Source organism: Euleptes europaea, chromosome 6 (genome assembly GCF_029931775.1).
Source record: "Euleptes europaea isolate rEulEur1 chromosome 6, rEulEur1.hap1, whole genome shotgun sequence".
Lineage (NCBI taxonomy): Eukaryota > Metazoa > Chordata > Lepidosauria > Squamata > Sphaerodactylidae > Euleptes > Euleptes europaea.
This window is the reverse complement of record NC_079317.1, coordinates 94,037,110-94,064,838: the sequence shown is the minus strand read 5'-3', so window position 1 is coordinate 94,064,838 and position 27,729 is coordinate 94,037,110. Positions and strand designations below refer to the sequence as shown.

General features: G+C 42.7%; 1 protein-coding gene across 1 annotated transcript in view; it reads right to left on the bottom strand.

Annotated features, from left to right (window-relative positions):
• MUC6 (mucin 6, oligomeric mucus/gel-forming) overlaps positions 1–27,729 on the bottom strand; it is a 124,993-nt gene that overhangs the window by 41,929 nt on the left and 55,335 nt on the right. The window contains exon 2 of the mRNA XM_056851964.1: positions 2,558–2,620. Within this exon, the coding sequence (XP_056707942.1) occupies positions 2,558–2,620 (63 nt within the window). The remainder of the gene's footprint in view (positions 1–2,557; positions 2,621–27,729) is intronic.

Genomic DNA, 27,729 nt, shown 5'->3' with positions numbered 1-27,729 from the left:
TGCTGTGCTTAAGATACAGAAAAGAAGTGGTTATGCAAGAAACTGATTTAAACCTGAAATGAAGAGATGTGTTGTCTATATTCTCTTGAAACCACCATGGGAATTAAATGATGGGAAGTGATGGATAAATATTTAAAACAAATAAGCAATTCAATAACATTGATCTGTATCCAACCACATGCATTCTATTGATGTGGGATATAAATGAAGTAAACCAATAATCAATAAAATGGATGGGACAGTTGGATGCAAACAATTAACTATTTTTAATATAATGTAAAGGTAATCACAACCTTTCCTATATCTCAGTCTTTGGAGCACCTCAGAAAAGCCAGAAATTTCTGATTCCCAGTCAACAAAATATTGTAGTTTGAGGACTAGGAAAAGACCATTTCTTTGCAACAGAAAAATGAATGTGAGAAAAATTGGACTCCTTACAAGGAGTGAATAATAATTATACTTCCTTGAAAAAGGACACTTGGATCTCCACTACAATACTTCAGTAATGGTTAGTTAATTTTTGTATTAAAAAAACAATTGTCTCATAAAGCTGCAGTGGTTTTTGTCTCACAATTGTTGTGACACAAGTTCTATGGGATTAATTACTTCACAGGAATTCCTTGAGAGTACAGGTTGTTGTACCAATCTATTTCAGGTCTTTTAAAAATTAAATTTATTACTCCAGTTTTGTAAATAGCGAATTAAAGTTCCAAATTCAGAGACCTGAAATAGGCAAGATGCTAGCCAGCCCTTATGACATCTGCTGATCTCCTCTCTTATGTGATTACAAATCAAGGCCAGGCTATTTTGGAACAGCAAAGCCAGTTTGGTAAGAGTGGCTATTGTAGTAAGTTCTACAAATAGGAGAAGAAACACTCACCTAAATCAGGCCATTCGTGACTCCTTCTACCTAAAGGAAAAAATATATTTTAGAGATTTTTGCATGATATCTGGCATATCAAAAAACCTTTTTAAAAATTGCTGAACCCAATCACTGAATTGTAAAATACATCATTCGAATGCACCTAGAAAGCAGCAATGTTTTCTAAAAAATCAGGGGAAGGAGGAAAATACTCATGGATGTTATGTTTTCAAATGCAACACATAAAGATTTACTTCTTTTTCTTGTAGCTTTATTTATGTTAATTCTATCCCTACACCAGCCATGACCACACACATGCTTTGTCTCTGAAGGAGAGATCACTATGACTTGAAGGCTTGAAACAAGAAGCATTTTTAAGCATAATCTATTGTACTATTTACATGATTTATATCTTGCCTAACAACCATAAGATTCTGAAAGGGGTATCTACTAATGATTCCAAAGCAAAACATACTTTGTCAAATGGGCCAGTTTCAAATGTTATCGCTCACCCATGGTTACCATTGCAGAGTCCTCACTTCTGCTTATGTGTGGGGAATAGCATGGGAAGCTCTCTCTCCTGGGCAGTGATCCAATTTCATGCAACATTAGCTTTCCAGGACCAGCTTCCTCCCAGGGGCTTACAGCATGGATGTGCTTATCCTGAAGGACCTATTTGGAAAACCACTCCCACGGTGGTGCACTAAAAGCCAACATGGGCACACTCCATTCTGTGCCATCTGCCTGCCCATGATGACCACCCCAGCTAGGGTTTGCCAGCTCTGAGTTGGGAAATACCTTGAGATTTTTGGGGCGGAACCTGAGGATGGTGGGGCTTGGGGAGGGGAGGGACTTCAATGCCATTGAGTCCAATTGCCAAAGTGGCCATTTTCTCCAGGTGAACTGATTTCTGTTGCCCAAGAATGTTGGACCAGAACCAACGGGTTGAAATTAAATCAAAAGAGTTTCCATCTAGACATTAGGAAGAATTTTCTAACAGTTAGAGTGGAACAGGCTTCCTCGGGAGGTGGTAAGCTCTCCTTCCCTGGAGATTTTTAAGAAGAGGTTAGATGGCCATCTGTCAGCAATGCTGATTCTATGACCTTAGGCAATTCATGAGAGGGAGGGCATCTTGGCCATCTTCTGGTCACTAGGTGTTGGGGGAGGTAGTTGTGAATTTCCTGCATTGTGCAGGGGGTTGGACTAGATGACCCTGGTGGTCCCTTCCAACTCTATGATTCTATGATCTCTATTGGCTGGAGATCAGTTGTAATAGAAGAGATCTCCAACTAGTACATGGAGGTTGGCAACCCTAACCCCAGTAGAATTTGCTGAATGTTACAGTAAGTTGATTGAAGGATATAGCTGCCATGTACAGAGAGGACTGTGAGGATGGGCTTTTACTCTTGCTCAGTTTGTACACTGCCTAATGATTGACTCTTTTAGTATGGTAATGGGATGATTTCTGCTCTCCTGTGGCTTCATCCCATGCTGCTATGATAATGTTATAGCAGAAGCAATGAAGTGGGATGTACTGACTATATGGTTACTTCCCCCCACAATGGCAGTGGTCACTCCCGCATGATTTCTCCCAGTCCAACATTTTTACATCCACATGTAATGGAGTGATGGCAAAGGCAACCACGCTACTCCTGTCCTCTAAGAACCAATTGTTATTAAATATACAAAAGTTACCTCTTTGTAGCACCATTTGTGTTTGGGCAATCTGTTTTGCTAATGAGGCCTCCCTGTGAAAACCTGCAAAATAAACAAGGGAAAAAAAATAAAAGACACTTATATTCAAATAACTGGAAATGGATATCACTTGCCAAATGTGTTAGGAATTATCAATATTTTTTCAAAAGTGAAATAATTGCTTAAGTTTCTTTAAAAACAACATGCCAAGGTGATATTAGTTTGAGGGACTTGGGAATGTTCAGTCTGGAAAAGAGGAGGTTGATGGGGGACATGGTTGCTGTTTTTAAGTATTTGAAAGGCTGTCATTTAAGAGGAGGGCAGGGAGCTGTTCCTGTTGGCAGCAGAGAATAGGATTCACAATAATGGGTTTAAATTGTGGGCAGAAAGACACTGGCTCAATACTTTGCATTGAGCATAGGGTTGGACTAGATGGCTTGTATGGCCCCTTCCAACTCTGTGATTCTATGAAATGAAATATGATGGTTGTTCTTGATTTACTCTAGAGATATTGCCAATAAATAAATATCTACTATTGTAAAACATAACTCAAAATGTAATTACAAGCAGAAACAACTCTGCCTGCTTATCATGAGTTACTATTTTGCAAAGAAATTTGGCCCATTAAAACAGTGTCTCAATAGAAGACAGCTCAGTACTCTGGGACTGGGTGCCATTGAAGTTACCATGCAAAAGATATGGAAGTGGAGAAATTCAAGCTGAAGCAGTAATGGAGCAGGAAACAGTGGTAGATCTCCAGATGTGGAAGCACAACAACAGCAGTTGTTTTTCAGATGAACAGAAGAGAGGTAATAATAATACTGCAGTGGTAGGAGAAGCTGAATCTGCTAAAGTACTCAATTTTATGCAGGAAGTACCTTTAATTCATTAATATAATAAATATGAGAGTCCCATGCTGTATTTGACTACCCTGCAATTGAGAAAGGCTAGTCTCAGGTTTAATCTTTGTCTGCTCATTTCCTACTGCATTTGCCTAGAATAGTGTTTTTTATCACTGATATAATCTTCAGCCATTCGAGCTATCCGTATTGGTAGGAAATTCTTATCCAGGTTCAGTAAAATGCTCTGTGTTCCTATAAGAAGGTGCTGAAAACTGCACCCAACAAATCAGTTTTTCAACCAGCAAATACTTCCTGGTAGCTACGCCAGATTACTATAACAATAATGTATTGTGAAATACTTCATCAATTACAATGTGTCTATTGTTTCAACTTTCTTCTGACAGTAAATAATGTGCATTTTACATTTGATTCCTGCAATATGCACCCATAAAAATTGCCTGATGTAGGCATGCTGTGGTTGATTACACCACAGCAGAGATTTCCTCCTGTTCCCATTTTCATAGAAGCATGGAGTCATAGAATCATAGAGTTGGAAGGGGCCATATAGGCCATCTAGTCCAACCTCCTGCTCAATGCAGAACCAGCCTAAAGAATCCCTAACTAGTGTTCCTCTAGCCGCTGACTGAAGACTGCCAGTGAGGGGGAGCTCATCACCTCCCTAGGCAGTTGATGCCCCTGCTGAACTACTCTTACTTTAAATTTCCCCCGAATTATCCAGCCAGTACTTTTCTGCCTGTAATTTAAACCCGTTATTGCGAGTCCTATCCTCTGCTGCCAACAGGAACAGCTCCCTGTCCTCCTCTAAGTGACAGCCTTTCAAATACTTAAAGAGAGCGATCATGTCCCTCATCAACCTCTTCTTCTCCACACTGAACATTCCCAAGTCCTTCAACCTGTCCTAGTAGGGCTTAGTCTCCAAGCCCCTGATCATCCTCATCGCTCTCTTCTGCATCTGCTCCATTTTGTCCTTTTTCAAGTGAGGCCTCCAGAACTGCACATAGTACTCCAGTTGTGGCCTGACCAATGCTGTATACAGTGGAACTGTGACATCTTGTAATTTGGATGTTAGGCCTCTGCTGATACACCCTAAGACCGGACTAGCCTTTTTTGCCACTGCATCACACTGGCTGCTCATATTTAGCTTAGTCCACCGATACCCCAAGATCTTGTTCATACACACTGCTACCTAGAAGTGTATCCTCCATCCAGTATGCATGCTTCTCATTTTTTAAAATCTAGATTTAGAACTCTGCGCTTGTTGAATTTCATCTTGTTCACATCCACCTACTTTTCCAATGTGCTCAGTTCTCACTGAATCTCTATCTTCCAGGGTGTTCACTGCTTCCGATTTGGTGTCATCTGCAAATGTAATTAGTCCCTTCACACCATAATCCAGATCATTTTTAACAGAGGTGGGGAACATCAGGCCCGGGGGCCGTTTAAGGGCCGCAAAATCATTTGGTCTGGCCCTTCATGGGTCCTGGCAGATCTCTAGCTCAGAAGGATCTAAGACTGGTGATCCGCACCCTCCCGTGGGCAGGAATAGCCTCTATTCAAGGCAGATGTGTTTTTTTTTTGCTGAGAAAAGGAACATTTTCCCCCCCTTGCAGAAGAGTCGTTAGCTATGGAGCTGCTAGGACCGCCCAAGAAATTGTGTTAACCCTTTCCCACCCGGGCCATGGAGAAACGTATTGGTCGGCTAATTTTTAAGTAGATAATTTTGTATGGCCCGTGAATGATGTTATAAATATCCAAATGGCCCTTGGTGGAAAAAGGGTTCCCTGCCCCTGATTTATAAGAATTTTGAAAAGTACAAGGCCCAGAACAGAGCCCTATGGCACCCCACTGGACACCTCCCTTCAATCAGATGAAATGCCATTGACAACTACTCTTTGGGTGTGGTTCTCCAACCAGTTCCTTATCCCCTAGAACACAGTTGGCAGTCCTCCAGTTTACCCATCAGAACATCATGGGGACCGCTGTCAAAAGCTTTACTAAAATCCAGATAAACAACATAAACAGCATTCCCTCGATCCAGTAAGCTCATCACTTGATCAAAGAAGGAAACGAGGTTGGTTAGGAAAGACCTGCTGGGGACAAATCTGTGCTGACCACCCAGGATCACCAAGTTATCCTTCAGATACTCGCAGACTGACCCTTTTAAAATCTGTTCCAATATCTTCCCTGGGACAGAGGTCAGACTGACTGGCCTGTCGTTTCCTGGGTCATCCTTCCTCCCTTTTTGAAGACTGTTCACTGTAACTTGTGAACAGGGCTCATGTCTAAGCATGATGGCATGGAGTTGGTTTAATATAAATTGGGAAGGCGTCATGGCATAGCCTGATCTCATCAGTTTTTGAAACCAACCACCAAGGAATACTCTGCAGAGGAAGACACTGGTCTTTTATGCATGGTTGTTTCATTCGCTGTCATCCCTCTGGTGACTTGGGGTCTTTGTTTGGATTATGCATGCTGTTTCCTAACATCAGAGGTCGCCTCGTTCTCCCTCTGCATTTCCCCGTGTTTTGCCCACGTTCTGAGGGGCCTGTTTTAGCTCAAATTTGAAAACGCTGGGAAATGCAGGGGGAGAACTAAGCAACCTCCGACGGTCGGAAACGGCATGCATAATCCGAACAAAGACCCGAAGCTGTCGGAGGGGTGACAGCGAGTGAAACACCCATGCATAAAAGACCACCGCCAAACCGCATCTGCCTCTCACTTGCCTTGAAATCCCCTTGCTGGGGTCAGCATAATTTGGTTTTGACTTAATGGCACATACGTACAGAAACATAGATTAACAATACAGTATTAACAAAGAGTCGGGTGATGCCTTATAAGCAAGCCTGACAAATTTATTATTGCATCACCTTTTATGGACTAGAGCCCTCCATCAGATGTATGAAATATTATCCTTAGTTGGCAGATATGTGTGTGTATGGGGGGGAGGGGTCTGTATGAGTATATACACACAGACACACTCATAGTTACACAAAACCAAAATGGCAAACAGCGGAGCCAAATGCGATGAAATTCAGGATGTATACTAGGCATTTCTATGAAAAGTCAAATGTATACAAGATGAACACAAATTCCAGGGGTGTGGGGTGATCATATGAATCTGCTGTAGCCAAAATAAGGGAGAATGGTGACACCTTAAAGACTGACAGGTTTATTGTGGTCAGACCCCACTTCTCAGATACATGAAGACAAATATAGTGACCATATTCAGCCTTAGTAATTAGCAATAACACTATCTACTTGGCTTTGCTGTATGAATTTAACACTAATGGTGGGGAAATTCTTAATTAAGCTGCAAACAAATAGAACTCAACTTGCTGATGAATTCTGGTTCACTGTTCTCCTGCTGAAGTCTTTCTTCAAAAGTTTTTTTGTGAATAATGTTAACTTTCAGTTCAGCAGCAGAATGTCCTTGGAGACTGCAAGTTTCATTCTGTTGCCTACTGACACTGTATTGCTTTGGATATATTTGAGCTTCATACACAAATGTCACATACTGTACCTTTTGCATTTCATGGCTTTTAGCCTCATTGTTCACAATCCCCCCACACACACATACACACACAACGCTTCATCCGTCTGATGAAGTGGGCTCTAGTCCACAAATTCTTATGCGATAATAAATCCATTGCTACATTTCAGTTCTTGCTTTTTAGCATTCCTGTCTCACACACTGGAAGAGCAGGTTACATGTGATCCTCTCAATACACGCAATCATTAGTTTGTATGGACCCCTGTCCTAGGGTTGCCAGGTCCCTCTTCACCACCAGCAGGAGATTTTGGGGGGGCGAGCCTGAGAAGGGTGGGGTTTGGGGAGGGGAGGGACTTCAATTCCATAGAGTCCAATTGCCAAAGCGGCCATTTTTTCCAGGTGAATTGATCTCTATCGCCTGGAGATCAGTTGTAATAGCAGTAGATCTTCTGCTATTACCTGGAGGTTGGCAACCCTACCCTGTCCATAGGTGTATTTTCCAGTTTCAGTATGCACAATTAGAAATGGAGGTTTGTTGCAGGTGTTCATTGGTGTATACCAAAGCATGAAAATTCATTTGTTGTCCTAGGCTAGGCTTGCCAGGTCCCTCTTCGCCATGGGTGATAGGTTTTTGGGGTGGAGCTTGAGGAGGGCGGGGTTTGGGGAGGGGAGGGATTTCAATGCCATAGAGTCCAATTGCCAAAGCGGCCATTTTCTCCAGGGGAACTGATCTCTATCGGCTGGAGATCAGTTGTGATAGCAGGAGATCTCCAGCTAGTACCTGGAGGTTGGAAAAAGATTAAGCACTGGTACTAAATTAGTCAAGCTGTGGAAAAGAATAGTACCGGTTAGACCACTAAAAAATTACTTACCAAAATTATTTGTAACTAAGTATTGGAGCTACTTTGTATAGGTTTCGTTTTGTGTTGTTTGACTGTGAGTCTGTAACCACTATCTTGATGTGTGTTTGCACCTTTCACTTTTTCACATAATCAATATATGTTGTTTATAAAAATTGTGAGAGCTTAGTACTATTCTTTTCCACAGTACCTGGAGGTTGGCAAGCCTATCCTAGGCACACAATATTGTGACTGTTATATTTAAATTTAAGTTTGTTAAGTTTTATTTGCAGGTTCTATTAGGTCCCCTTCACTTGGGATCAGCACTGCTAAAGCTGGTAGCACTAACCTTTCTTTTTTTTAAGCATGGTTGTGCTTACAGTTCCCAGTCCAGTGATGTGAATTGTACACTGAACCACATGGATGTGACTGGGGAGCATTACCTCCAGATCAAGGCAGGAGACATGCCAAATGTGCTGAAGTCTTTTATGTGTGCATCCTTAGCTGGATGAAGAATTTTCACTGCCAATGGGTGCTATAGACATGATGCTCCTTCCTAATCCAACAGCTGTGGCTGAGAATGCGTAGCTCTTTAAACAAAGCTGAAATTCAACCAGCTATTTTGGAAGAGGGGGTGAATTCAATCATACACACATTTGGCTCCCTCTTCCTTTACAAACAGCTGACTCTTGGGAATTTCAGCCTTTTCCCATGTATTATGTTGGGTAGGAGCCACAGGGTTGGATCCAGCAATCTGTCAGTGGAAGGCACTGGTGGTTGTATATCTTCCCTACTTTCCTCTCCCCCAGCAGTCCCTTCTGATGCCCAGTTTATTCCCAGGAGTAATAGTCATGTGGGTCAGGAGACTACAGTGAGGAGGGGAAGGGGGATGAAACCATACTTTCTGTCTCTTTCATCAGGGATGATGCAACAATGGTTTCCAAGCTATTTTCCAGGGATACTTGAGGAGGGGCCCTGGTTCAGTGGTAAAGCACCTGCTTCACGGGCAGCATGTCCCACATTCAATCCCTGGCATCTTCAGTTAAAGGATCCAACATAGCAGGCACAGAGGAGTATCTTTTGCTACTATTAGACCATGGAGATCCACTGACAGTCAAAACATGGACAAACGCTCTGACTCAAGGCAGCTTCATGTGACACAAAGGAGAACTTGCGTGAGTAAAGTAACCTCGCTCTAGCATCTGACATCTTTGATAAGATTAGAGGCCTGTGGCTATAAACATACTTATACATTACGGCAGCTCCGCAATTACAGAACAACTTCCCCAGGGAGATGCGCCAGGCCCCCTCTCTTTCAATCTTCAGGAGGCAGGTGAAGATGGTTTTATTTAGAAATGTGTGTGTGTGAAAAGCCATCAAGTCGCAGCCGACTTATGGCAACCCCTTTTGGGGTTTTCATGGCAAGAGACGAACAGAGGTGGTTTGCCAGTGCCTTCCTCTGCATACCAACCCTGGTCTTCCTTGGTGGTCTCCCATCCAAATACTAACCAGGGCTGACCCTGCTTAGTTTCTGAGATCTGACGAGATCAGGCTAGCCTGGGCCATCCAGGTCAGGGCTTATTAAGAAATACATTTGACTAATTTCATTTTTATGTATTGGCAGTCCTAATTGTGATTTTAAATTGTGGTACTTTATGTGTTTTTTAAAATAATTATTGTTTTATTTACATTGTAAGCTGTCTTGAGTTCTGCAAGGTAGAAAGGTGGCTAATAAATGTTTCCAATGAATAAATAATACATAACCCAGGTTTTAAACTGGGAGTATGATATGAGAATTTGTGCCACTTTATTCATCCACAATCATTTTCATCATGAACTCAAAGTATCTGCATGTTTTAGGAAAATGCCACGTTAGTCATGCACATACTTGACAGACTGGAAGGTGTTTTGAGAATTAGCATTTATGGATTAAAAAATGTCCCATAGGTTTTTTTTAAAGCCCTATTGTAATCTTCCACTGGATACCATAGTGATGGGAATTCTAAAAGTATTATCACAGAATTATCATGGCATAATTTACCATCACATTTAGTTTTATGATTCTAGAGCCAAATTCTGATCTTGGATCCACTGGTACTGTCTCTTTACTATGTAGAAGCATGATTATAAATTGGCCTGTCATGTTTGAATGAAAACTTCAATTTCTTTTCTTCTAGACTTGTGCTACAAATTCACCTTTCAGGGACATGTTCCCTTATGTGGTTATTGTCATATGGGTCAGTCGGTGCAGTAAACAATATGTAAATAAATTCAAGACTATTGAGACCTAGCCAATAGTATTTTCCTATATGCTTGAAATGTTTTTGGCAGACCAAAGGAATGAATAGCAACCTAGAAAAAGACCAAAATTAATCACAAGAGAGAGTTTGTTAAACAATAAATGGTAAAGACGTGGTAAGTAGGAAAATATTAGCATGCCACTTGATAATGTATTTGAAAGATCCAAATTTTACTTACTTGATAATGTATTTGAAAGATCCAAATGGTTCTGATCTGAAAAATAAGGGGAAAAACCCTTTTCTGAAACAAATGCTGAAGCCAGAGTAATTATTAATATAGTTTACTGTAATTACTTAACTGGAATGTAGCTGTATCCATGGTTATTAGCCATGATATGCAAATGGAACCTCCCTAGTTGGAAGCATTATACCTGTGTTACTGGTGCTACGACATAGGCTTTAGGTCTGATTCAACAAGGCAATGGAAGAAGTTTTGCATCTAAAGTGGAAGAAGTTTTGCATCTAAAGGCATCTTCAAAGGGAAATATCTGGCGACAAAATAATCCTTTATTGCAGGGTATAATTGCTGGCTGCTGTACTTGAAGAGGTTCATGGAAGAATATTCATGATCACATATAAAAGATACTAATTTCTAGGGTCATTGCCGGTATTGTTTTATAGCCCATAGTTCTGAAAATATATTCCAGGGAAGGTTCTGTATATCAGGGAGGAGGTGGCTTGGTGAAGAGGAGCACGAAAAGCATGAGCCACTAAACACCCAAGATGAACTGCCAAGCCCCAATGAGAAAGGCAGAAACATCTGATCAGTCCATTTTGCCTTAATGTGTTGTAATTCAAACCACACACTCCCATTTAGCGGTCACATTGCGATTCTTCTTCTTCTTTAATCCTCTTCTTGGCAAATTAATATTTATTAGTCATTTCAGCCAGAAATGGTGAAGAGAATGAGACTTGGTGCCCCCAGCTAATTTATCAATAGAATCTCCTAAAGTAATAAGACTTTATTGTCTCCTCTTTCTATAGATCCTTGCTTTGGCATCAGGAACAATGAAAGACTGGGAAAAAAATCTTTGGCATGCTCCCTAGACTTGCTTTGAGACTTACCTGAGCTATGCAGGATGGTGCTGAGGAGGACTAGTAGTGCCCAAAGCATGATGTCCACCATGAATGGAGATATTTTTTTGCAGGGCTCTCCTCCTCCCCTGGCTGCTTAAAATGGGCAGTGCTGCTGCTGCCACTTTCTAGCCTCACCTTTTCAAGCTTGGGTGCTTTATATAGAGTACTACAGGGCCCTCCCTTATTCCCATGGAATGGCCACACAGCAGGGCGATGTGAAATAGCCGCCAAACAGGATCTTCACTTTATCAGACTCTAAACACCTCAATGCCATTTAGCAAAGGGGGGGGGGGAAGGAAAGGAAAACACATACCTCCTTCACTTCATTATCATTTTTACACAGCACACTGAATGGCTGTGGTTTGCAACAATTCAAACACATTTAAGAGTATTTACTGTAGATGTGTGGCACCACGTCCAAAACAAATGCAGGGCAGCAATGGGCAGAGTCTGATAGCATCCGATAAGATGGAATGTAAGATGGAGCTCATTGGCCAAAGATGGGAGACCCAAGCGGGGCTGGCCTGCAAACGCTGCCAGCATGTAAAAGCAATGGCCAAGGAAGGCAAGAGAATGAGACTATAAAGCAGCTGCTGGTCTCAGAGCCTTTGTATTAACGGTTCCTTATCTCCATTATAAATCTCATTCTTTCCTTTAGCATTTACCTTTTCACATCGAGTGGGAAGGAACACTTTTCAGCTCTAAATAATGGCATTTCTTTCCAGGAGGAGGGCTGGACATGCATCATTATGGCAAATGTACTTCAGTTTATAAAATACTCTTGAATGCGATGTCATTATTTCAGAGCACAATGTATACTGGAACTTGCTCCCATAGAAATGATTGGAAGCTGTGTGCCTGTGAATGGGGTTTGTGGCACAAGAGAAATTTCCAGTGGACTGTTTCCCCCAAACCTCTACAATCAGCAGTAGCTTCAGATGGTGGTAACGGCCTGGCTTGTTAGCAGAGTGAGATGGGAGTGTGGCAGTAGAGTCATAAGGTTGTAGAACATACTGTATCACTTCAGGCTGCAAATAGAGGATAGAAATTTGGAATGCTTTCATGTTTAAATGGGGGGGGGAACTCTCCCCACAAGCAGAAAATTAGCACAGCAGTGTGAAACAGGACTGGAATTCCTTCTCCTGTGATTGTTATTTTTTGCTTCAAGGAGTTTTTTTGTAACAATGTAAGGGACACTCAAAATGGCATCCCCCCAACCTGCAGTCTGAAATACTGCAATCCACATACCTTGCAAAACACCCCATATGGAAGCTCCAGGTCAAACAAATGGTGGCTGCACATGAGTGCAGCTTGGCCACAATCTTGATGGCAGTTCGACACTCCTGAATCATGTGGCCACTGCCAACATCGTATGTGAACCAAGCGGTAATTTTCAAAATAAACATAATTATTCAAAATGAACACAATTAAGTGTGTGCATAAAGTGCCGCCAAATGGCAGCTGACTTAGGGCAACCTCAGCAAAGGGCTTTCAAGGCAAGTGAGAAACAGAGGTGGTTTGCCATTGCCTTACTCTGCAGAGTCTTCCTTGGTGGTCTCCCTTCCAAATATTGACCCTGCTTAGCTTCTGAGATTTGACAAGATTGGGCTATACCATGCAGCCTTCCCTCCTACACAATTAAATAGGCAAGAGCAATATAGATAGTGATACCATATATTAATTTTCTGGGCCTGATCTTTCTTGGTGCCACATGGCTCCAACCCCGTTACCCACCTTATCCACGAACCCTTTAAAGATGCACATGTAAGGTTACCAGCCCCCCAGCAGGGGTAAGGAATCCCCCACGCCAGCTTCTATTGCCCACTGCCACTCAAGATTTAAAAAATGCCATTGGGCTGATGGTTTGATGTCACTTCCAAGGAAAACCTGGAAGTGATGCCATGCCTCTCTAGGAATTGCTGGTAAAACCATAGAATTTCTGGTTATTCCTAGAGCAGCCCTATGTCACTTCTGGGTTTTCTGTGAAAGTGACATTGGGATGCAGCCAACAGCGTGCTCCCCCATGTTCCCACCCATAACAATTCCCGGCAACTTTGCACATTTACCATCATTCAGTAAACCCAGAAAGGGCTTCAGTTCTGACACTGCTTTTGGTCATGGTGTCTCAGTAATTGCACATACTTTCTCCTCTACTGGTTGTAAACCTGCTGCATCAATCTAGGGATGTGCATTCGGGTATAACTGAGCTGAAAATATACCACTCCACATAAAAACCTTATTGGTATTTTTTGGATATAGTCAGTTCCCCCAAATATATCTGGGATTTTTTTTTTCAGATGCTGACAAATGGGTCCCCAAAAATACTGGAAATACTTGGGATTAACCAGGAACCAATGACTAAACTGAGGCTATCGTATTTTGGTCACTTCATGAGATGACGAGAGTCACTGGAAAAGACAGTCATGCTAGGAAAAGTTGAGGGCAGCAGGAAAAGAGGAAGACCCAACAAGAGTTGGACTGACTCAATAAAGGAAGCCACAGCCCTCGATTTGCAAGATCTGAGCAAGGCTGTCAAAGATAGGACATTTTGGAGGACTTTCATTCATAGGGTCGCCATGAGCCGGAAGTGACTTGATGGCACTTCACACACACACACACACACACACACACACACACACACACACACACACACACACACACACACACACACACACACCAGGAACATCAGGAGACAGTGTTTACAGGCTTCCAGGACGTTGTTCCTTTTCCTCCCCCCTCCCCCCATGTTTCTGTGTGTCCTGGGGTTTGGTATCAGCTTGCTAGGCTGCTTTAGGAAAGATTCTATCACTTTCATGTGTTTTTAAAATAGTTTATTCATTGCTGGAGTTTGTGTTGAATTCACAGTTTTTGGGTGCATTTCCATAGGTTGACTTTCTCATATATTAAATAGTTTTAGATTCTTAGGTGTTACATTGGTTGGGTTTAGCAATAGCTTCAACAATATTCCTATGGGGGAGATTCTCAGATTTTACATTTTTTTGCCACCTTGTTTAGAGCACCCTGTTTAGGGCCCCTTAGAATTGGACCCCTTGGTCCAAATCACTTGAAATTTGGGGGTTATTTAAAGGATGGGCACCAGCAGCTCCCCTGCAATTATGGTGCTAGTATCTTTAAAAACACCCTCCAGCCCACTGGAAAGATTCTCCATAGGGAATAATGGAGCCCAAAAAATATCAGAAACCTGAAAAAAACTGGATCAGAATACCACACCAATATTTGAAACGGATTGTCCAAACCTCTTTGAAAAATCCCAGCAACAACTGAAACCCAGAAGGGAGCTGGTTGTAACAAAACAATCTCTTACAAGTATTTATTGTCATAAAACTATCCTCAGGAGGGATTTAAGGGATTTAAGACATTTTTTGTGAATGTCTTTCCTCCAGCAAGGGTAGCATATAGGTCCTCAGTCCTGGGGATTGGAATATGTATCTGACTTGGCTACACAGTTCACTGTGACTTTATACCCCCGGCGTATCCTTATGGTACCATCTGATTTCAACCCTGGAACTATTGGGGCAGCCTTGTCAGAGAATTGGGCAGGTTTGATAACCCCTTGAGACTGTAATTGAACCAGTTCTTCACCCACTCGTTCCACTATAGTATAGATACTGATGTGAGTTTTTTTTAAAAGGGGTTTGGGATCTGGCTCTATGCAAATCCTGGCAGCTGTCCCATGTAAGGTGCCAAGTCCCTCTTTGAATAGCTCTGGGTGTTTTTTCAACAACTGCTTCTGCCCCAAGTGATTTGATGTAATTAATATTTGTCCAGTCTAGGTTTAGCATTCTTATGCAGTCCCAGCCCATAAGACTAGGGCCATTTCCTTTAGCCACCACTAAAGGCAATAATAATTTGTGGTTTGCATTCATCACTCTGCATTAATAGGATAGGAGGGGCTGTGGCTCAGTGGTAGAGCATGCGCTTGGCATGCAGAAGGTCCCAGGTTCAATCCCCAGCATCTCCAGTTAAAGGGACCAGGCAAGTAGGTGATGTGAAAGACCTCAGCCTGAGACCCTGGAGAGCCACTGCCGGTCTAAGTAGACAATACTGACTTTGATGGACCAAGTGTCTGATTCAGTATAAGGCAGCTTCATTTGTTCATGTGTGTGACATTTCAGTGGGACGTATTGCCCTGTATACATACATAACACCAGTTTTGCCACTCCAACCTGTGGCAAAAAGAAGTTATAGGTGGCTTCCCTGGTTATAGACAAGGAAGCTCCTGAATCCATTTCCATAGTTATGCTTTGCCCATTAACAGTAACTTTCACTTGCATTGGCTTTTCCTTGTGGATATTTTTAAAAAATATTGAACATTGTCTCTACTGTCAAAATTATCTTCCTCACCTGCAGCTTGGTGAGTATTTTTCTTGTGGTTTTTCTTTCCTTTCCTCTGTTTATTTTTTCTATGCACACCTTGACTAGATTACCCTGTTTCTGGCATATCCAGCATTTGCTATTTCTGTACAGGAATGGCTGACCATCATATTTCCCTCCACAATGGTTACAAGGAGTCAGACCTTTGGAGGGTTATATCTCACTTGGCAGCTATTTTTCTGCTACTGTAGCTTTGGAAAATGTAAACATAGTCACTGTCAGCCCCTGGGCATCCCTGAATGGTGAAGAGATCCTCTGCAAATCTAAAGTGTGTGGAGCTGCCATCTCCATGCCTTGTGCAATATCTAGAGTTGTGTGTGTGTGTCTCTCTCTGTGTGTGTAAGTCTAGGCTGGATTCTGCCCGTAAATGTCTCTGAATCCTCTCATCATTAATACCACAGACGAGCCTTCCCTCAGCAAAACATTCAAAGTGTCTCCAAAATTACTGTTTTCTGAGAGGCAGCGTAGTTCTGCTACAAAAACAGCGATTGGCATTCCAGGTGGATGTGAGAAACTGTTCAGCTTAAAGAATTGTACAGTGTTTGGGTTGGGTTGTACAGTCTGATGGCGTTGGGTTTTACAGTCTGATGGCTTTGGGTTATAATGATCTGAGACAATAGCAATCATCTCCTGAAAGGATTTGGCACTGGGATTTTCAGGTACTACAAAGTGTCTAACAGCCCATTCCTGAGCTGGTGGTGGCCGAGGACAGCGGGGAGGAGGCACCGCCGTGCCTCCTCCTAAGCCATTCCATGGCTGCCAAAAGACAAAAAAGAACCTTTTAGAGGCTTTTTTTGTCAAAGGGGCCTTTTTGCCCCATTGAGAAACGCGAGGCTGCGCCAGCAAAAAGCTGGTGCAGCCTCACTCCTCTCGCCACCGACATAACTGGGGCGAATGGGGACAGCTCCTCATGGCAGCTCCTCCCCCTGGAACACCCCAGGAATGCCTCCTAGGATGCCGGGATGCCCCCTGGGATGCTGGTGCAGGCCTTTACACCAGTGGGATGTCGGTGGAAGGCCCCGCCAGCATCTTGTGGTGGTGTTTCCATGGCGGCACCTGGCCATCCCCGCTGGTGTTGGGGCCACTAATGGTGGCATAAGTAGCCCGGATGCCGGGATGGAGGGCCCCAACACCAGTGAAACACCTTCCTGGCCTCCTAAGGGCTGTCACCCTTAAAGGTCAGGAATGCGCTGTAAGTAAGCCATAAGTCTTTGCTCTAAAATACTCAATAAAAGTTCATGCCTTTATTTATTTGGTTCTTGTAAGTTATCGGGCTGTGTGACCGTGGTCTTGGTGTTTTCTTTCCTGATGTTTCACCAGCAGCTGTAGCAGGCTGTCCTTCAGTGTTACTCCTCTGAAGATGCCTGCCACAGCTGCTGGCGAAACGTCAGGAAAGAAAACACCAAGACCATGGTCACACAGCCCTGATAACCTACAAGAACTGATACATGATAAAATTACATTTAAAACCGTTAAAATCAACTCCCCTCCCAAGCACACATCATTAAAACAATTAGAAAACAGAGTTAAAATATATACCAGACAGAGATTAATACATACATGTGTCAAGGCTACTGTTCTTCCAAGTTATAACCATCATTTCACACCTGGTTGTAATGATTAAGTGTATTTGGAAGGAGTATTATGCACCTGTTGAATAGACAAAGGTTCATAAGTGACCTGCATATGTGAAACCTTTTATGAAACCCAATTATCTCATCAAAGATGGCACCTATTGGGAATCTATTGGAAACAGAAAGAACTGGAGGACAAATAGTGCCTTCTTTGGGATTCGTAGTCTTGGAATTGCAGATCCCACGTGATGCAGAAGGGATGGAGGATGGATATGATGTTCTAGCACTTGCATGTCCAAATCAATGCATGGATCAAGAAGTTTCGGCTATTATTGGAACAACTGTATTTAAATGCATCAGGGATGCCAGATGGATCTACTTTGTTGAATAGGCTGGCCACCCCAGCAGAAGTAAGCTTCCAGATATCAATTGGGAAGCCGGAAGAAAAAGATTCAAGTTGAAGAGGGGAGTGAGATAAGGATGCAGGGGAGGGAAGGTCTGCCCATGTCCTATCTGAAGTATCTTGCACAGTAACAGGTATGTTGCAGGTGCCAGTACAGAAAATGGAGACTACAGATTTTTTTAAAAATATTTATTTATTTATATAATTGGGGGATGCAGAAGGAAAAAATAGGGAAAGGGTAAGACATTAGATTAAAAAAAAAGGAAAACAACAATGTAATATAACAATTTCCATTACAGATTAACTCATCGTGTTCAAAATATTAATCATTTGTGAAGCACTATGTCAAGACAAAAATATACATTTTGCAATGTTAAGATCGTTTACTTGACATTCAATTTCCCTTTAAAAAGATAACATAGTATGTAATATAATATAACATAGTAAAACCTTTGTGGTTTTTTTTTTTTTTTTTTTTTTTAAACGGTCATGCTTATCTTCTTAGTTTATGTAACTGGAATTCATATAAGTGTAAAATGACTCCCATTTTTCATCAAATTGTTCTATAGATTCGTTAGACTTTGGATTTAAAACAAAAGTCAATTTGGCCATGGTAGCGTAGTCTAACATTTTTTCTTTCCATTCCTCTATTTTTGGTGTGTGCGTTTGTTTCCAAGTTCTTGCTAGAACCGTTCTGGCAGCCGTTGTAGCGTACTTGAAAACATCGTGAAATTTCGAGACTACAGATTTTTTAGAGCATCCAAAAGTTGTTGCTGGGCCAGGAAGCTTAGCTGTTTCCCCACTGATAGTGAACTTCACTGTATCAAACATGAGAGTAGGGGTGCACATTAAGAATTTGGCACAAAGGGATATTCTGTTGAATCCTCACACTGCAGTTGCAAAGGCTTGTGAAACAGAGTGGCAAAAGCCTTGTCTGGGCCTATTTCCCCCATAACAAAAGGAAATGATTTCCCACTTCTACATATCGAAGCATCAACTTTAACAGCCCATTCCTGAAATTTGGGCCGAAAGGCTGTAGGAGGCCTCTGCTGGTGCAGGGGCCCACACCACCGGTGTCTGGAAGGCGTGAGTGACCCCAGCGCCGGCGTGCAGGCCCGGGTGCCGGTCCCCGGCCGCCGCTGCGGCAGCACTGGGGCCGGACACTGCCGCAGCCTCCCACTGGCCTCCGGCCGCCGGCACAGTCTGCGGCAGCGCTCCAGGAGGAGTGACAGTGCCCCGGGAGGTGTTCCTGGGGCATTCTGGTGCTGGCCTGGGGGGCAGGGCTGACAGTCAGCCTCCCAAGCAATTTCGGCTCGGGAACGCCCCTTTTTATTTTCTTGAGATACGCCAGCTTTTTGCTGGCATATCGCCTGTGCAACCCTATGAGGGTAGTACTTGTGAGAAACCCTATGAGGGTTGCATGTTTTTTTTGCGCTGGGTAGAGGTTTCGGCACCGCCGCTGGGTTGCCTCCTAAGCCCGGCGCAGGCAGTCCTTTCAGGAATGCGCTGTTAGTGAATCAGAACAAAGAAGGATTTCTCAATTTATAGCAAGAGAAGTACCAAGAGTTTTTGCAGCACATGAATCTCAGGTGTGACTCACAGGATTGATCTAACAAATGATGTATCTTCTAGAGAAATAACTAGACACATTTTACCTGCAGAACTTGAGGAATTATGGCAACGTTTATGGAAACTACTGCTTCAGGTGTTATTGAAGAAACTAGTAGTCCATGTGTATCACCAGTAGTACTTGTGAGAAAAAAATGTCTGGAGCTCTTAGGATGGTAGTAGATTACAGGAAGCTAAATAATTTGACAAAGAAAACATCAATCTTTTATAATGAATAAATGGGCAAAATACTGTCGAAGGCTTTCACGGTCAAAGGCCATCACAATCCACCATAAAAAACATTAAAATAACAGAAAATAACATTAAAATAACTTTAAAACAGTCTGACCCACAAGAAACTAGTATTTAAATATGTTAAATTTCCTGATTAAAAACAGCTTTAGCTCGGATTTTTTTTTAGCTGCTAAAGCAAAGAGTGACACCTTGTAGGAAACATCAGTATTGGTGTCTGATAGGAGAAAGAGCAGCTTCTCTGGATCTGGAGGAAGATTTAGGCCCTTTAGAAATGCTCTGAGAAATTCAAGTCTGGGCTCTGCGTAAAGAGGACAGAATAAGGTGTAATGAGTTAGGTCCTCTGGAGCGGCCCCACAAATACATAGGCGAGAGGCCCATGGTGTTCGGGAGTAACTTCCGGCTATCCTAACCGTTGGTGTGGTTTGAAACCGGAGGGAGGTAAAAGCTATTCTGAGGTTATGGAAGGGGATACTGACAAGGTATGAAGCTCCGACATGATCCCTTTTAAACTGTTTAAACCATGGTGAGAATTTGGACTGGGTGATTGATTGCCAGTCTGATGCAGCATCATATTTGCTTTCTTTTATGGCCTACTGGGATGATCTTGTCTCAAGTTCCTGAGATATACTGTATACAGATATTTTTTTTTAATAAAAGTACAGTGGTAACTAAATTGTCATACATTTAGTACCCTTACAACATTCTCTCTACATATTCTAAAAAGAGTTAGTTTTGGCATTAATTTTTAAGATCGACGAAGTCTAGGCTTTTGAATGTTAAGACTACGCAGCCAGTATTATCACTAATGCAATGTGCTAAAGCTGTTTACTTTCGACTGAGTTTCCAGGACCTACATTTGTGAGTTCTCAGATAAAGACTTATTATGTACTTTGGCAAATCTGTCTCCCAACTGATTTGCAATCATTTAGATATGAATATCAAATGTGAGGCCAGAATCTCTATAAAAGTCCAGATGCTGATATACATACAGTGCAATCCTATGTAGAGTTGATCCAGTGTAAGCCCGAGGATGACAATAAGTGCATGTCATTTGCACTGTAGTTTAAAGGAAGTTTTCCATGCAGTAGTCATTGTAATGAATTTTTCTAGCAAGGGATTATTGGGTTACAGCTATGGATACATACATCATTGTTTTTACTCTCACCTTCTGTCTAATATCTTTGTCTCAGTGCTTCCTCCTAGAGGCTTTAAGTATCTCTTGCTAAACAGAGCGAATGGAGAATTCCTCATTTTTCCATCCAGTCTAAAAAATTCCCTTTCATACCCTGCAGTCTGTGGGAATTGCTATCACTATCCATGCGTCTGAAGGCTGCTTTAAACAGTACTTTTATATTTGGGTAAAGGTAAAAATATGCACAATATTCATACCTCACATTGGTTATGTTTGGAGCATGTTTAGATCATTACTTTTCCCAACAAAATACAAGGAAGTGAAGCCCCAGCTCCTTTCCCTTTATGATTTTTCCCTTACATTTATGATTTTTTCTTACATTTACAGCGCATTCCCGAGAGGAATGGCTGCGCCGGTCATAGGAGGCAGCGCAGCTGCATGGCCTCCAAAGGAGGTTCCCCCCCACAAACCTCCCTGCAGCATAAAAAATCTGAGCAACCCTTCATAGGGTTGTATGGGAAATATGCCACTTAAAAAGATGGCGTAGCTCTCAAAAATAAAAATGGGCGTTCCCGGCCACCTAAAGGCAGCTCCTCCCCCAGCCCGGCGCTGGAACGCCCTGGGAATGCCTTCCGGGATGCCAAAACACCTCCTTGGATGCTGACATGAGCTTTTACGCCAGTGGGACACCAGCAGAAGGCCCCGTTGGTGTCCTGGGGTGATGTTACCATAGCAGTGCCCTGCCGCCGGCGTCTGGGCCTTCCCACCGGCGTTGGGGCCACTAACACCAGAATAAGTTGCCCGGATGCAGGCATGGGACCCCCGAATGCCGGTGCAGCACCTTCCTGGCCTCCTAAGGGCTTTTGCCCTTCAGGATCAGGAATGCATTGTTAAACAGCAATCTTTCATTACTGATGTGAAGCATAAGTATTTTTAGTTCTCCCCCTATTTTATGCTGTGCTACATACTGCTTTGCACTATGCTGCATCTGTATTGCATGCGTAGTAGTTAGTATCTACCATCCTTATCACCCCTTTGTAGCATCCCCCCAATGGGGTGGTTACACTGGCACAGGAGTACTGTCCTAGGCTGTGATGCCATACTGCCATTATGCTAACGGCACATAGTTCTAGATGCTGCTTTTCTGGTGCAGCAAGCTATTGAAATAAGTCTAATATTTTGACCGAATATTGGTTCCGTGCCTTAAATTGTTTTAGGTAAAGGTCCCCTGTGCAAGCACCGGGTCATTCCTGACACATGGGGTGACGTCACATCCCAACGTTTACTAGGCAGACTTTGTTTATGGGGTGGTTTACCAGTGCCTTCCCCAGTCATCTTCCCTTTACCCCCAGCAAGTTGGGTACTCATTTAACCGACCTCGGAAGGATGGAAGGCTGAGTCAACCTTGAGCCGGCTACGTGAAACCGACTTCTGTTGGGATTGAACTCTGGTTGTGAGCAGAGCTTGGACTGCGGTACTGCAGCTTACCACTCTGCACCATGGGGCTCTTTTAAATTGTTTTGGCTTTATCTAAAAAGGGAAGATTCCCCATCTGGGGAGGGAGAGAAGGATATATATGTTTTAATAAATAACTAAATGGAGTAAATGTTATTTGGGAACTTGGGCTTGGATTCACACTAGTGTTTCTACAGGCACAAGTCCTTGGGCCTATTGAGTGCAATTTTCCCAGCTCTCCTCTCTCATGGCCCCTCCCCCAGTGTTTATTGTCTGTTTAATAATGATGCCTTTTATGTTTTTAAATGATTTTATTGCTGAACTATTGTTAATTGGTCCACTGCCTCAAACAGGTGTCTGAAAACCCATCTTCTAATTTTTTCTAAATAAATCATAGATTCCAAAGCTTATTTGCTCATGGGTTCTGTTTAAACATACTGTTTGCCAAATGTGACGTTACTAGTTATTGGCTGTAAAGCTGAGAAGTGGCTTGGAGTACACATCTTTTACGATTCTCTCGCATACTTGATATATTTTACTTTGTCATTGACAAGCAACACATTCCTCAGATCCATCTATCAACAGGCTGCTTTACTGTAATTGAGACAGTGAAGCACTTACTGATTGATGCTTTATGTAGTATAAAGATTTCTCTCCTGCCTGATCTAAATATTCAAGGTTACTTATTAACAGGAAAGATTACATACAGGAGAGCAATTATCTTCCATGATACTTTCACTTCTTGGTTGCGTAAGTATGCAATGGCTGCTATCATGTCATCGGTACTGGGAACGTGCGACATGTGATGGTATTAGTGAGTTGTTACTGTGCATATCCAAAATATTCCTCTCATGCCCGATCTCATTAGAACTTTCTTATGTTGGACATGCCGAATACCAATGGCATGATAAAAGCCCACTGTTTCCCATCATTCCACTATGCTGTGTTAACTCTACCAACTGCTGAGCTGAAAGGTCTGATCTCTATGAGCCTAACATGGATCTTTAGAAAAAACTTGCAGGCTATAGCATACTTTGCCTTTAGTGATGCAGCAAGAGAAAAAAAATACCACTACCAATGTGTACCAGTGAGACAATCCAACCAAATAAAATGAATCAAAACTGAAAATGTTTAACATACCTATCATATACCTGATAAAATGCCACCTTAAATAACCTGTGTGCTACACACCATCACAAGAAATACAAAACATAAACCAGTACTCAAATCTTCCCATGCCTATCAGTACAACCCTATGACGAGTTATTCCAGACTTACAGCGCGTTCCTGAGCTCTAAGGGCGAAAGCCCTTAGGAGGCCAGGAAGGTTCTGCGATGGTGTCCGGAGCCCCCGCGCCGGCATACGGAAAACGTACGCTGGCATTAGTGGCCTGAATGCCGGTGGGAAGACCTGGACATCAGTTGCTGGTTGCTGCCATTGCAGCGCCGCCCCAGGACACCAATGGGGCCTTCTGCCGGCGTCCCAACGCTGTCTAAGTCCGCGCTGATGTTCCGGGAGGTGTTCCCGGGGCGTTCTGGTCCCCTGGGGGAGGAGCCACCTCTAGGTGGCCTCCAAAGCCCTTTTGGGCTGGGAATGCACCTTTTTTATTTTCTCGAGATACACCACCTTTTTAGGTGGCATATGGTTGCACAGATTTTTAATGCTGCAAGGAGGTTTCAGGGGGGCGGAAACCTCCTACGACCGGCGCAGGCATTCCTCTCAGGAATACACTGTAAGTCTGTTAATTACAATGACCGTAGAGTGGAGTAAGTCTTCATAAGATTGCACTGTTAATAAACCACACAAAACATTCAGCAAAGGTTGTCAATTTGTCTCTTAATATGATCATATGCCTCAATTAAAGGATGACCCAGTCCTCTTCTACAACCTCCTCACTGTTGCACTGTTCCATGATTAGAAGTTGCTTTTTTGAACCTTTCCTCCTCTCACTCTCATCTTGCTACCATACAGCGGTATGCACATTTCCATGCTCAGACATGAACATAAGAACATAAGAAAAGCCCTGCTGGATCAGACCAAGGCCCATCAAGTCCAGCAGTCTGTTCACACAGTGGCCAACCAGGTGCCTCTAGGAAGCCCCCAAACAAGACGAATGCAGCAGCACCATCCTACCTGTGTTTCACAGCATCCAAGATAATAGGCATACTCCTCTGATCCTGGAGATAATAGGTATGCATCATGACAAGTATCCATTTTAACTAGTAGCCATGAACATGTCCAGTCCCCTCTTAAAGCCTTCCAAGTTGGCAGCCATCACCACATTTTGGGGCAGGGAGTTCCACAATTTAACTATGCATTGTGTGAAAAAATCCTTCCCTTTATATGTTTTGAATCTCTCACCCTCCAGCTTCAGCAGATGACCCCGCGTTCTAGTATTATGGGCAGGATCTTCCCTTAATCTGTCCCAAAATGAGATTGTCTTCTTCTGGGGTAGACATTTGTATGATCCATGGCTAACTTAAATGTAAAAAATCCAATTAATAACTATTTTTTACTATTTTTAAAAAAGCTCCACATTTTTAAAACAATACTGTACAATGTTCAGAAAATCATGTATGAAAACCAGGCAACAATACACAGCACTGCGTTCCCACATCTTGCCATGGGTAATATCATTTAGCTTCTCCTGAGTACAGGCACGGAAATCCGTTTTATCCCATGGAGAATCCGTGTTCCTTGGCAAGTCTGCTTTTTGAACTTGATTGGCCACCTAGAACTCTCCATTGTAATCTACATGGACATTTGGCTGCTTCTGTTTCAACGCTGCTGTCCCTAAATTGATTAATGTGGTTTCATTTATTAAGCTCCGTCCGCATGGGTGACATTTCTATGGGTTTTTTTTTTTTGAACAGCTATGGTTGAGCACAGAAAGATGGCCTGCTATATCTTTGCACTGCATATATACCATAGATACTGCTGCATTTTTACCTTAGGTCTGTAATACATAGGGTTGCCAACCACCAGGTACTACCTGGAGATCTCCTGCTATTACAAGTGACCTCCAGCCAATGGAGATCAGTTCACCTGGAGAAAATGGCCGCTTTGGCAATTGGACTCTATGGCATTGAAGTCCCTCCCCTTCCCAAACCCCACCCTTCTCAGGCTCTACCCCAAAACCCTCCTTCCAATGGTGAAGAGGGACCTGGAAACCCTAGTAATATAGTAATATACATATCAATGATTGAATTAAAAGAATACAAGTGGAAACCCTCAAGGACTAGCGGGAGGCATCTCATTTCCCATCCACCACTATTTCCTTTTTTCCTTTTCTGAAATCCCCAATAGCTTCTGTCCTTTCCTGCTTCCTTGTCTCCTTTCCACCCAACAGCCAACCTACATTTATCTGCCCTTCTGTCGTCACCTCTCCCTCTCCCCACCTCTAGCTTCCTCTGTCCAGGAAACCTATGGCCCAGCAGGGCCAGGCCCACTTGCATGGTAGGGAACTCTCAAGGATCTGTGGGAGGGCACCTCATATTTCCCTGTATCCTCCTCCCCACACTATTTCCTCTTTTCCTTGCAAACCTCATATCCTCTCCCCTTTCCCTGCCTCAGTCTCTCCTCAGCCATTCATCAACCTGTCTTTTATCTCCATCTCATCTTCAGCTATATTTATAATTTATTTACTTCACTTGTATCCCATGTTTCTCCTCCTTTTTTATCCTCACAACAACCCTGTGAGGTAGGTTAGGTTGAAAGTGTGTGACTGGCCAAAAATCAACCATTGAGCTTCCACAGCATGATGGGGATTCAAACTGGGGTCTCCCTACTCTAACTGCTACACCGCACTGGCTTTCATAGGGTGGCTGCTGTTGAACAGCAGCAAGCAGCTAGGCCTAGGTGAATCATGTAGTCAGGTAGTATCAAGTCACCCAGTGGTTGCTGTGGAGGATGCTGCCTGGCCTGGCTCCAATGAATCTTCTCTCCGGGCCAAAACAGCCCCGGAAAGCATCCTGCCACTTCCCCTTGACTTTTAATCTTAGGCGTTTTTCAGGTTTGTATAAATATCTATCTCTGGATTTAAGTATCCTTAGATTTGGCCAGCTTGGCTGTTAGTATATAGATTACCAAGGCTGGTTCCAGTTACCAAATAATTAGGAATATATTGTGTAGAATGGGATTGATAAACGAAAATCTAGTGTGATTATTCCTTATTTAATGTGAATATTATTCCACTTAATGTTATGAGTATTAGAATGTTATTTTATTGAATGTTATTGTACATTATAAATATTATTCCATATTGATTATATTGATTGTGCAGGTGAAAGCAATAGTTCACTTTTTGGGGGGACTACATTATCATGAGTGTTTCTATTTTACAGTACTAAAAATAGTTGTTATTTGCATACCTTTTGTTTGCTATAATTACTTTGTGCTTTGGGTAATGGATTTTTAAAAGGTATGGGCAGAACCCAGGGCCAGAGCTCCCCCCTCCCTGCTTTGGATTGTTTGGGAGCCTCTCCCTACTGTTGCCTATACTGTTGCCTCTGGAAAACTGTCCCAGAAAGTAAGCGGGGGAAGGCATTTACAGACTTTCTTCTCTCTGGTGTTGCTATGTTGCCCATCCATATATTTTCAGCCGGATCCTCGCAGATACTGTTGATTCCCAGGCTTCCCTTTGATGGTGTTTGCTTCTCCTTAGAGGTCGGGTATCAACTTTTGGAAAAGACTAGGACAACTCATCTATGTACATTTTTATTTGCTGTAGTGTAAAGACATTCCATACAGATTAAGTAGAAGCTCTTCTGGTACAAGTCTCATCAACACTGTAAGTAGAGTTAAAATGGCTTCCCCACATCCTACAAATGTATGAACAGCATTGTGCTAGCCTGGAAAATGAATATCCAGTTGTCAGTCCACTTCCCTATCTAAATGCTTGCCATGTTTTCCAGGATACAATATACCATTCTGTTGATGTAGTCTGCTTTTGTGTCAGGCTGCATTTAAACGCTCAGCTAACCAAATGCTACATTTATCATATTATTAACACCTCCTGTTTTTATTTCAGCTTCAAATTTTATAATATATTCTAATTCTCAATATGGGAGATTTGCATCTGTGAACAGAAAAGACAGATCTTTCTACAAACCTAAAAATGTCCCAGGTCTGATGAAAAATCTGAAATCTTAAAACTTGGGGGTTAGTCCTCCCCCCCCCCATGATAAAAGGAGCACCTCTAGTTTGCTAGGCAACCACATACGTATTGCCAGCATTCCAAGCTTGGTTTCTGTCAGTAAAAGGTTGGGGGAGGAGGCAGAGCTCTTTCAAGGGCTGTTTTGGCCTTTGAGGGAGGAATCATATGGGTCAGGCCTGGCAGCAACCACTGAGCAATAGGAAACCATGTGACGTGCATGACTCCCCCAGGACTGGATGCTTGCTAATATTCAACAGCAGCCATCCTATAAAAGCCAGTGGGGTATCATGGTTAGAACTTTAGATGAAGGTCTGGAGGACCCCGGTTCAATTCACTAGTCTGCCATGGAAGCTCACTAGGTGACATTGGGCGAGTCACATACCTACCTTACCTAACCTAACCTACCTCACAAAGTTGTTATGAGGATAAAAAGGAGGAGAGGAGAATGATGTAAACTACTTTGGTCCCCTCTATGGAGAAAGTTGGGGTATAAATGAAGTAAATAAATAATAAATATAGCTGAAGATGGGAGGGAGATAAAAGATAGATGAATGGCAGAGAATGAGAGAATGAAGCAGGGAAATGGGGGAGGATATGGGGGTTGCCAGGAGGAGGAAAACTGAAAA